The sequence below is a fragment of the Phycomyces blakesleeanus genome (genome assembly GCF_001638985.1).
Source record: "Phycomyces blakesleeanus NRRL 1555(-) unplaced genomic scaffold PHYBLscaffold_19, whole genome shotgun sequence".
NCBI lineage: Eukaryota > Fungi > Mucoromycota > Mucoromycetes > Mucorales > Phycomycetaceae > Phycomyces > Phycomyces blakesleeanus.
Window position 1 is genome coordinate 205,201 of NW_017265152.1, and position 12,103 is coordinate 217,303.

Below are 12,103 nucleotides of genomic sequence, written 5' to 3' on the forward strand. Positions count from 1 at the left end.
GATAGAATGGTGTATATTTGAACACATATAAATGTAAAGTGTTTCAGGCAGTTGGGTTATTCTGTATTAATTTCTCAGTTGGATTATGATTGGTTTATAAAGTAGTACAAACCAAGGTCGATTGACAAACACTAGCCTAGACCCTGTTCTTCTTTCGCTAATTATTCGGGCCAGACACTTTTCCTCTCGGGCACGACGTTTCTCTGGAGCACTACGTTTATTGAATCTCCGCCTTTCACCATTTACCGGCCTCATAAAAAGTGATTTGTTGTCCGGCATCCAGCAATTTTATCTGGTCCCTAACCACCCAAAGTAGTTTATATGAGTAAAATCAATCTATCAAAATATAAATAATTTAATTCATGAATAAGGTACATCTTCATTTAATATAACGGAATTTCTAGGTGTACTTAAGTAGTAACCATATTAAAATTTCTATTTTTTTTATGCAGTATATACAAAATATACAATTTGTAAACGTCGTGCCCGAGAGGCAAAACGTCGTGTCCCAAACGTGACTGTGTAAGAAACGTCGTGTTCGAGAGGCAAAACGTCGTGTCCCAAACGTGACTGTGTAAGAAACGTCGTGTTCGAGAGGCAAAACGTCATGTCCCAAACGTGACTGTGTAAGAAACGTCGTGTTCGAGAGGCAAAACGTCATGTCCCAAACGTGACTGTGTAAGAAACGTCGTGCTCGAGAGGCATAACGTCGTGTCCTAAATGTGGCGATAGAATAATTGTGTTCAAGAAAACTGTTGATGCAATATTTTACTTATTGAAAGTAAAGCTTCTATAAGTATAATTATAGAGGTTTCTAGAATTTTACTTTACATTTTAAAGAGTTCATATTCAATGCAATGTCTTTTTTATTGTAGTTCTCATGCAATAAACGCACAATATAAAATAAATAAATAAAAATTGTGACCACACCTATTTCTGTAAAAACACAAGATCTATTTGGTTCCCGTCAACAAATCATATACCTGCTGTTGCTGATGAGTCATTTTTTCACGATTTAACTTGAGACATAAATCATATATTTTCATTTTATGTGATTTAAGTGGAAAAGATTATAATCCATATAATTTGCATTTTTTTCAAAAACTTTCGTAATAGATATAAAGGTAATGAAGCCTTTTATGCCTAAGAAAGTTTGCATAGCAGTAAAGCTAATATATTTTTACAAAATTCATGTTTTTACTTTTTATTTTTTATTTTTATTTCTTCTGTAAAAACTCTTTCTATCATTTCCTTGCAACATGTACATGAGATATTTTATCAAAAATACAAAAAATGAAAAATATTCATATAAGACCAAAAAAAGTTTTTAATTACATATATTCAGATAACATATGAATCCAGTAAAAGTTTCATAGAAAACAAATGAGAAAAAAGTGATTCTACAAGCAAATACAATATTTTATTTTATTGAAAAAAAGCAAATTTTTGAGATATTACGTTAGTTTTCTCATGATCGACCCTTTCAATTCAACTAAAAATCCTAGAACACATACATATATCTATAAACTACTTGGATCCAAAGTTATAGAGAGCCAAGTCTTGAATTGATGAAATAAATAGATGCAAATGCATAATATAACATATTCGAAGATAATTTGGCTCGATCTGTGTAACACCATCCGATATTTATGATTTTTAATTCGCTGGTTATAAGTGTAACTCGAAGGGTAAAGTACTTCCCACGAATGATCTCTAGGAAAAAACAGAGCGGAAAGTCATTTAACCCACAAGTGATAGATAGCTTATGTTGATGCAAAGAAACAAATTGATAAGATTTATAAAGATTTAAAAAAATTGTCTAGCTAATAAAATATAAAAGCAAATGAGTAAATAAATAAGAAAAGATCTAGCTAATAAAATATAAGTAATAAAGTATAATTAAAAGAGTAATAAAATAGAAAAGAATATCGAAAAGAAATTATTTTGGAGTAAGATCAATTGGTTGATCTAGATCAGAATGGAGAGAGAGCATGGCATTTCGGCGATCATGCTTGTTAAATTCTTTGAACTTATTCCAGTAAGTATCAAAGTTATCATCAATCTTATTTCTGGCACAACCTAAAAAAAATAATTCAGGAACGGTTGGCCATTTTCTAGAGATATTACGGGAAAGGTCAACTGTTGTCCAGTGATTACTGTTAACATGATTAAAAATCAGAGGTTGTCGTTGTTTGGTTTTGTTGTTGGGAAGGGCGAATGGGAGAAAGGTTGTTGAGGGGGTGTTGGGGTTGTCTGAGTAGACGCAGACTGGTCGTGTATATGTGTCCGCAGCTAGTTGAGCACAGTCGGGTGTGTTAAACCACATACTGGCGTCTGAACATACTGGGATGAAGTTGGTGTTGGTGTTGCTGGTGTTGCTATAATCGAGTTGAGAGCCATGTTGAATGATTTTTTCTAGTTGGCTTGTGTCAGTGCCAAAGGTATTTGTGTACAATGTTTTGTATTTCGGCAGGGCGGCTAGCATATCCCTTTTTACAAGTGAAAACTTATTTTGATCTTTGTAGATCAAGTGGGCAAGGACCCGAAAACCACACCATCCGTCAGCAGTAGGGCTAAACCCACCCTTGACATCATCGATTATCTCATGAGAGACAGGAAAACCGGGCTGGAATTTGACCCTCTTGCCAACAGAGGTGCGATTATCATACTGGTAATCTTCTAAGGCGGTGGCGGGTCTTTTGAACCCATTTTTTTGGGGGGCATCGACTAAAAAGTATATAAGTATAAGACGATAGTTCTCTTTATGGATTCAATTACACTGTAAAATAAGAAAGCATATTACCTGGGTCGAGAGGCTCTTGTTTTATTTTTGTTGTTTTATTTTTGGTGGCATCGACTAAAAAGCATATTCGTGTAAGACGACATCCTTCCACATAAATTCAATTAAAGTAAAATAAAAACACATCTTACCAGGGTCAAGAGGCTCTTGCTTTATTTGTTTTATTTTGTTTTTGGTAGCATCGACTAAAAAAACATGAAAGTATAAGATGGGAATCCTTTCTCATAGATTCAATTACATTGTAAAATAAGAACACATCTTACCTGGGTTGAGAGGCTCTTGTTTGTTTTTGTTTTGTTTTTTGTTTTTTGTTTTTTGTGTAGCTGCAGGCTTTCCCTCCCTCATTTTAGCTCTCAGTCTAACCATTGCCTTAAGGCCAGCCTAGTATTTCAAGATACATATTAGTACTTTGTTATGTTATTTTTTTTTATCTTACATGACCAGACGAAACACTGATCTTCCTCCAGTTTGCCCGACCAAAGTCTTTGGGAAGGTATTTGGGACGTGCACCACCCTTTCTTCTGCCAGGATATTTAATTTTTTCTGGGGCTTGAAAGTTAATCGAAGGGTGCCCAGTTTTGCCTTCGAATTCAGAAGTGACCTTCTTGATCTTATTCAGGAGGTTAGCCACTTGCTGGCTGCCCTCACAGGACCGAAACAGTGACTCGAGTTTAATTACTTCTTCCATCCACACCTCTGGTCTTTCCTCAAGCTGGAAGTTTTCCCGACAAGTGTTGTCCCTTGGCTTTACATTACGAGGATCAATAACCCACCTTTCAGGGATATCAGAAATATAGATATCCCTTCCAGCAGGCAAAGAATGGCGACAAGGTAGACCATACTGGAGCTTGTTCATGCATTCACAAACAATACTGCTTTCACATTTCAGTCGAACCTCTTGGTCTATTACCAGTAAAGCTCGCTTTGAGACCTTCATGAGCAGTCTAGACAAAAGCTTGTTTCGTCCAACAAGAGGGTCAACCGTGGTAGATTCCCTGATCTCCACATTCCGGAAGTCTCTCTCAAGCCTCTCGATATATCTTGAAATATTTTCAAAGGCGAGATCCAGAGAAGCTATTGCAGATATACCTCTCTTTAAGGCTTGATGGGCACTTTCCACTCTTTGAGATGTTGTGCATCCAAAATGCATTATCTTCTGAGTAAGATAACCTGCCCACTTCTCTTGGCATGTAATCCACCTGTCATGAAAATATGCCGAGACTGGCGCTTTCACATTGCCATTTTCTACTTCGGAACCAGCAGATACAGCGTTGAACTTATTCAGCGCCCAGTCAAACTCCTTCTTACTTTTGCTATGGATAATATTGGATATATATCCCGTCAGCTCTTCCTTTTTTTTGTACCGAGCCAACTTTTCCCGAAAAAGTCTTTTCCACACTATTCAGCATGTGCCAGTAACAAAGCAGCTTGCTGTTGTTCGGAAACTCAACATCAAGAGCGTTCATAAGTGCAGCACACTTGTCTGTCACAAAAACTGTGCTAAGAGCCTTGTCTTCAAAAACAAGTGCCTTGAGTTGCTGGAGGAACCAAAGATATGTGCCTTGCTGCTCGTTAGAGACCCAGGCAAAGGCAATGGGAAACGATTTGAGGGTTTCTCCTCCGAGGTTGTGGATACCTTCCACGCAAATCAGCGGCATTGACAAGTTATTGGTAGAATATGTAGCATCTACCACCATAACTTCTGAGAAGCGACGAGCTCTCTCCATCATCTTCTGATTGGTAAAAAACACCCTCTCCAGCGAATTGTCCCCGTTTACATCATAATGCACCTGGTAACCTTTTGCTTCCATCATCTTAACAAGTCCAGTACCCGCATTCTGGGCAACAGGGGCAGAAACTCGAGCAAAGGCAGCCTTGATATTGTTGATATCGCTAACGTACAGCTTATGACCATCGTCTTTTTCGTCTGTGATAGCCCTTTGGATCTCACGAGTCTTGGCCTTTGTCTCAACAAGTTTAGATATCTGCTTGGCGTCTTCGGCAGTAACTCTCGACAATCTGCCTTTCAGAGTCGATTCCAAGCATTTGTCATCAAGAGGATGATTGTGATGGCTCTTCATTTCACTAGAAGCTTTCAAGGGAAGATATCCTTTGATTCCTTTCTTGTAAGATAGCTTTATCATGTAAGGACATCCGGTTTTCGAACTAGGGCGGATTTTTACGCGATCGCAGTCTTCAAGTTTATGGGTGTTTCTATAGTGACCACCCCTGGCGCACTTTAAGTAAACCCGGGTTGGTTTACGGTCTTTAGTTGCAAGAGTGAAGTTGTTAACAAGTGCATACTCCTGCATCTTAGAAATAGCCACAGTCATGTTGGAATAGCCATTGACTGGTGTAGTGGGAAAGTCTTGTTGAACGGGATAATATTCATTTCCGTCGATAAAAATTGATTCTTTATTGATAGTATTCATGTTGAAGTGATTTCTATTGAGCGATTGTTAACATCGTTTTTACAAATACTAATTTGTAATGATAGAAGTAGCACTCTTGTTTCTTCTGATAAAAACACTATATTATGTAAAAGATGTCTAATTCTTACAAGATGAATATATAAAAGAAAAGAAGGTTTTATAACGGGTCTTTCACTAATTTCTTCAGGACACAACTTTTTTTTGCTTTCAGGTACTCTGTTACCATTGAAGGCCGGACCATAGTCACTTTTCAGGAGTCCGGTACATAATTAAAATCGGTGTTTAGAATATTTTTAGTACTCTATAGAAACGTCGTGCCCGAGAGGAAAAGCGTCGGGCCCGAATAATAGCTGATATCTGCCAATCTCATCAATAACACTCCAATAAATACCATAAGAAAATCTGTACCATATTATATTGTGTTAAAAACCAAAGTGATAAAATAACACCCGAATGAAATAGCACACCAATAGATATATAGATATATAGATATCACAATTTTCAAAGAAACTGTGTCATATATCCCTAAGCACACGACACCTATTTTGGAAGATGCGAGATATTTTATTTTATACTTTTGAAAAAGAAAACAAGTGCGAAGGTCAGTATTGAGCACGTGACATTGATTTCACTACCAAGTAACATTGACTTTCATACGTCATTATATTGGTTTTAGGGAAGACAGTGATGGTTGTTTTTAAGCATTAGATCTCCAAAATTCAATTTTTAATATTACCAATACCTCAAGAATAGTCGAATAAAATACATAGCTCACATAGTGGCCCAAGCGCATTAAAATACATTTAAATACGTCGTACTATTAGTGACTCAAATGACGCTTAATCTTATTCCGTACCCAAAACTTCCCCACTTGATAACTTAAAAAATAGAAGCAGAAAAAAAGTCACATGATAGGTTGCTAAAATACGAAGAGCCATGCGTTGCCCTGGAAAAGACACCGCTACTAACTCACCTTTAGGAAGACCTTCTGGTCTTAGTTCATGGGAATCTGTAATGAAAATGTCTGACATTCAATCGTGTGCGACAAACCAAGTTGAACTTGCTTCAAACCAATCGAGAATTCTTGATCGCCCTCACAGACCATTATTATCCAAGATAGGTACTTTTTACCTCTTTATGTATTTTAGTAGTGGCCGAAAAGCCACCCGCTTAGGTAGGTATTATTTCCATGTTCCTAGAATCCGATTCTTCTTCTTCTTTTTTTTAAGCATTTGGAAGATCCAATAGCACAAGATGTTCTATTTTGGCCATCTGATATCCCAATATGTGTTGCTCAAACCATTCCACGTGCGCCTACTGAACAAGTTCCTTATTGATCTTGTGGAGTCTCAATGCGGCACACCATGACCATAGTTTCACTGGACTTAATTGCCCAGAGTAGCAGCGAAAAGGAGGTCGAAGAAGAGCTCCATTCTAAAAAAGATACCAAAAAAGAAACACCGTCAGATAGACTGAGACTTTTTTTTTTCTTTTTTTTTTCTTTCTTTTTACTTTCCTTTTTGTACTGTGACGGGAGAAAAGACCAGAAAAATTGAGCACACGAGCCAATTTGTCTCTTTTCCGAGTTGCTCATTCCACTCCACCATCTCTTACTTACCGAGACAACCCAAACCATTTACCATAATGTCCACTAATACAGATGGCCCTCAGAAACAAAACTGGTTTAATCAGAATGACAGGTCTGAATCCGATGCTTACCTTTCACTCATGCTATCTGAATACCTCGACAACCAGGCCGTTCTTCCAATAGTTCCAGAAAGCCCTATAGTTGAAGAACCACAAAAACTTGCAGTGGCCGAACAAGTTCAATTGACAGAACTTATCTGGTGAGTTTACTGCTAAGTAAGCTTTCCTCCCCTTCAATATATATAAACAAAAGGACCCAAAAATAGATGTACATGTATGTAGCTCTGCGTAGATAATCTTTCTCTGACCACTATTATTTTCTTTCACTTTTTCTGTGCGTGTTTATGCGTGATAGGGTACCTGCTAATAAGCATCCTCAGATAGCACCCGGAGAATTCGTCAATTGGATCAATACGCACCCAACAAATCCAGCTAGACGAACTTCCGAAATAAAACGACGTAACTCTTCTCTATCCCAGTCGCATGTTTCAGAAGATGAAGACAACCTTTCTGTTAAAACCAGTAGATCCCGATCAGCCAAAAGCACCCATTCACCCTCAACAAAACAAAAAGACAGCCAACAAAAGACTTTTAAAGATGATACAATGGAGACAATTCAAGAAATTGAAAAAGGTATAGTTTGATGATCGGTACCTTTAGTTTTAATACTTTTTATTTTATTTTGCTCACACCCGAAAAATTTCATTTAGATGCAAATAATCAGTTGGATTTTATGGATACCATGCCAGTTGTACCAAAGGAAAGTAAATCCCTCCTCCGACGATCGGCCTTCTCAGCAAGAGGAAAAACTCGCAAGGAGGCTCTCGAAAGAGAACGAAAGGATCCTAGACGCACAATGTCTCAAAGAAGACCGAGTGATAAAGAAATTCCGCCCATGACAGATGAGGGTATAAGTCTATACGATCGGCCCGTGTGCATGAGCGAGTGGGTTGATCTCGGTAATGCGACCTTTTCAGACGATTCGCAGCTCGGAATTTTGTCGAGAGTACATGATGCGGAGACTCAAGTATTTTCGCAACTCATGGACGAGTCCTTCCAGGAGGAGGAAGAACAGCAACAACCCGAGAAGCATACAATTGAAGTGGAAGAAGAACTTTCTTCCAAAATTGAAGTGGAGGAAGAGCAGCCTTTGCCTCAGAAGCTAATAGAAAAGCCCAGGCCAACAATCTCAGAAGCTACCATAAAGCGGCCGACGATTGACCGAGTGAAATCTAAACATGAGAAAAAACCTTCCTGGCTTTCTGGACTTTTCAATGACAAGGAAAAAAAGGTTCGTAGCTCAACACGGAGAGTAGAAGATGAACAGGTCAGCAGACTATTGGAAGAAAGACGACTAGAAGAAAGACGACTGGAGAACAAACGACTCGAGGAGAGGCGTGCAGCAGAGAAGCGCTTGGAAGAGCGGCGACTAGAAGAAAAACGTTTAGAGGAGAAGAGATATTCCGCCCAAGCAACAAAGAAGCAGAGTGGACTTGCGTCTTTGTTTGGTCGATCATTATCTATCAAACCAAAGGCAGAGCCCAAATTTGTTGAGCCTAAGAAGAAGAAACGAATCAACCAGCAGGATATTATACCGCCTCAGTTTATCAATAGTTACCGACTGCCGCTTCATGTTGAGCGGGCAGTTTATCGGTTGTCACATTATAAATTAGAGAATCCCCACAGACCATTACGCCACCAAGTACTGATATCCAATTTCATGTTCTGGTACCTATCTATCATCAACCAGCATGACAACTTTGCCCAAGCACCTCAGCAGCAATACGTTTCCAACTCTCCACACCAAGACGACTATTCTTCACAGTTTCATAAAAAAGGCAAAATGAGCCGGTTTATCATTTCAGCCAAGAAGCGAAAGGATGGACCAAAGACATTATTGAAGGACAAGTGGGAAGATAAATCTAGGCCACCTGCACCACAACACGCTCAAGATAATCATAGTTCAGACGAAGAAGACAATGTACCATTGAGCTACTACAAACAATAGCCTCTACACCATCAAAGACATCAACTACTTTATTTCCCTTCCTTTTCTCTCTCTCTCTCTTTTTGCTTTACTTTTAATTGTCATATCACACATCTCCGTTTCTTTTTATCTCTCTCTCTCTTTATATATTTTCATAGTTAATAGAAAACACACAAACAAACAAGAACACAAAACAAAAAGAAAGAAATCGAACACCGATCTATATGGTTTCAAAAAGCTATTTATCAATAGGAAACTACCCAACTCAAATTGTTAACTTTTCTTGGGATAAAATGGTGTTAACAATTCAATTATTTGCTAGTAGATTATTGCAAGCTAAATTGTGACTAGAATAGGCTATAGACCCTAGAAATATACATACAAATATAGCATGTCATGCTGTATAATTTACCGTTAGGAAAGTAGTGCCAATAATTGCGTTAAACAGAATGTGTATATATTTCAATATGGGTAAACGATAACGACATGCACTTGTCCTATAATGTCTCCAGTGCACGTCATTTTCCATCTTAAGACCACACTTCTCTAGGATTGTACAAACACCTTAATTATCTTTCACAGCTCTACAAAAAAAACAGTGAAAAATACATCTTGTTTACAAATCCAAAATCTTGTAAGATATATACACACACATATATATATATTTAATACTTTACTACAGCATCATTTACAAACAAGAAAAAAAAGCATAAAAAATATATACTTGGAGACTAATCGTTTCCTAAAAAAGGAAATAACCTGTAGACTGCGGGGTTTATATTATCCAAATCATTTTTCTTTTTATTTTATTTTATATAGGGTTTTGTGGTTACTGTGGTTACAGTTTCTTACTTGTCTTTATTATTGACATGGGCAACGTACAATCCAGACTTCAGAAAAAGTCTAAACGCGTAAAGAACAAGACCAAGAGTTCTCCTCCTCCTCAACGTGAACTTATTGAAAATGAGACAAGCACGACTACTGCTCACTCTTCCAACTCTATTCTCATCACTCGCCCAGTCGCACCTCCAAGTCCACCCATCTCATCACTTACTCGCCTGAATCCCGATTATCCTGTTTCGAAAGACGATGAATCCGTCGAATCCTTCGAATCCGAACCTGAATCCGGACAGCCTAGACTATTATCTTCTGACTACTGGCCAACACATACAAACAATACTACCGGACTCCCTCAGGAGATCGACGCTGACCAACTGACAGCCGGAGGTGACAATAATAACAATCAGTTAACCTCTCGTTCCTTTCAGAGCGTGCATTCGACACAGATCGATGAATATATCCAACGCCTTTTGGATGCAGGTTACACCCGAGTTTCTCGGCAGTTCTGTCTAAAATCAGCCGAAGTCAATGCGATATGTCAAGGAGCAATGGAGATATTTCTTGGTCAGCCTGTAAGTTTTATTATTATTATTATTATACTTTGAGAAAATAAATAAATAAACAGACAAATAAATAAAGGGAGAATACACAACTAACGGTTTATACAACAATTTGATTATAGACTCTACTAGAGCTGTCTCCCCCGGTCAAGATTGTCGGTGATACACATGGTCAGTACACAGATCTAATTCGATTATTTGAGATGGGCGGGTTCCCGCCAAGTTCAAATTACCTCTTCCTTGGTGACTATGTTGATCGTGGCAAGCAAAGCCTAGAGACATTTTTGTTGTTACTGTGTTATAAGATCAAGTACCCAGAAAACTTCTTCCTTTTGAGAGGAAATCACGAGTGTGCCAATGTAACAAAAGGTATGCATGGAAAAGATATGCGAATGAACTAATTATCAGTAGATATATATATATATATATATATATAAAAGAAAGAAGAAGCCAAAATGTACTGAAAGTCCATCGATAGTCTATGGATTTTATGATGAGTGCAAGCGAAGATTGAGCTCAAGGATGTGGCGTGTATTTGTGGATGTATTCAATACATTGCCAATTGCTGCTCTGGTGGCAGGCAAGATATTTTGCGTTCATGGTGGACTTTCTCCATCTCTAAAGGATATGGACGAGATTCGGAATATCCCGAGACCTACCGAAGTGCCTGGATACGGCCTTCTTAACGATCTTCTCTGGTCAGACCCTTCAGAAGCAACGGCTGAATGGGAAGATAATGAGCGCGGGGTATCCTATTGCTTTGGTACAAAGGTCATTGATGATTTTCTCAACAAATTTGATCTTGACCTTGTTTGTCGTGCACATATGGTTGTCGAGGATGGTTATGAGTTTTTCAATGATCGAACCCTTGTAACAGTGTTTTCTGCACCAAATTACTGGTAAGCTTTCGTTATTCTCTTGGTAAATAATTGTGAGTTATTAACATTATCATCTATATCCCCACCACATATATATAAACATATTGCAATTGTCGTCTTGCCTTTAGTGGTGAATTTGACAACTTTGGGGCAATTATGAGCGTAAATGAAGAGCTCTTGTGTAGTTTTGAGCTTCTCACACCAGCAGATCACCCGCTTGCAAAGGAGCGACTAAAAGCCCAGGAGCAGGCAAGGTAAAAACATCAATTCTTAGTTAATGAATACCTCTCTTACTATATCTTTAAATAAGAAAGCAAAATATGTATACTGACTATCATTCCTTGTAGTTATTTGGCCAAATAGATTGATAATTATCTCTTAGAATCTTGCTTTTATATCTTCTTCTTCTTCTTCTTTTGCTTGCTTGCTTGTTTGTTTTTCGTTTGCTTTTGTTTTTTTTTTCTACTTTTACTTCTTTCTATTACTATTATTAACCTACCATAGTTTTATTCTCGTATATCCCTCTTCTTCTTCTTATTCTCCTTCATTTTTCGTTACCCACTTCAACTATATTACCACTGTATACATTTATAAATATACACATGTACATACATACATGCAAATTTGTGTGTATGTATATGCTTTATATCACTTTCAATCACTTTACAATTCATAATATTTAAATATTTATATATATGTAACTCCTTTAAAAAATATACATAAAATAAAATTGATAAGGATAAACCACATCCGAGTAAAGTCTTCCCCTTAAATTAAGATAAGAATATTATTTTCTTAAAATTAATAGTAATTGATGATACCAATTAACTTAAGTTTATCTTTCTTTTTTTTTTAATTAAAAAAAAAATGGGTTTGAGATACGTCACCCTTTCAACAAGGCCATGTGTCGGAATCTAAATATCCCAGTGCCCTCAAAAAAAACAACCATACCAACAAAG

At 37.5% G+C, this 12,103-nt stretch overlaps 4 protein-coding genes across 4 annotated transcripts; 3 read left to right on the top strand and 1 right to left on the bottom strand.

Moving 5' to 3' along the window:
- Nucleotides 1–1,939: 1,939 nt before the first annotated feature.
- Nucleotides 1,940–3,488, bottom strand: PHYBLDRAFT_171509 (hypothetical protein; the record flags this gene model as incomplete). Its single annotated transcript, XM_018436621.1, has 5 exons — nt 1,940–2,727; nt 2,804–2,887; nt 2,932–2,985; nt 3,064–3,181; nt 3,237–3,488. The coding sequence occupies 5 exons, from the start codon at nt 3,486–3,488 to the stop codon at nt 1,940–1,942; spliced, it is 1,296 nt and encodes a 431-aa protein (XP_018288162.1).
- Nucleotides 3,489–6,168: 2,680 nt separating this feature from the next.
- PHYBLDRAFT_148679 (hypothetical protein) lies at nt 6,169–6,569 on the top strand (the record flags this gene model as incomplete). Its single annotated transcript, XM_018432132.1, has 2 exons — nt 6,169–6,406; nt 6,481–6,569. The coding sequence occupies 2 exons, from the start codon at nt 6,169–6,171 to the stop codon at nt 6,567–6,569; spliced, it is 327 nt and encodes a 108-aa protein (XP_018288163.1).
- A 307-nt stretch (nt 6,570–6,876) lies between these two features.
- PHYBLDRAFT_76156 (hypothetical protein) lies at nt 6,877–9,056 on the top strand (the record flags this gene model as incomplete). The annotated part of the gene is made up of 3 exons (XM_018443127.1): nt 6,877–7,079; nt 7,235–7,512; nt 7,590–9,056. 3 exons carry the CDS (start codon nt 6,877–6,879, stop codon nt 8,885–8,887), a joined length of 1,779 nt encoding a protein of 592 aa, XP_018288164.1. The 3' UTR covers nt 8,888–9,056.
- A 1,198-nt stretch (nt 9,057–10,254) lies between these two features.
- Nucleotides 10,255–11,402, top strand: PHYBLDRAFT_56674 (hypothetical protein; the record flags this gene model as incomplete). The annotated part of the gene is made up of 4 exons (XM_018440221.1): nt 10,255–10,278; nt 10,389–10,635; nt 10,745–11,165; nt 11,273–11,402. The coding sequence occupies 4 exons, from the start codon at nt 10,255–10,257 to the stop codon at nt 11,400–11,402; spliced, it is 822 nt and encodes a 273-aa protein (XP_018288165.1).
- Between the last annotated feature and the right edge of the window lie 701 nt (nt 11,403–12,103).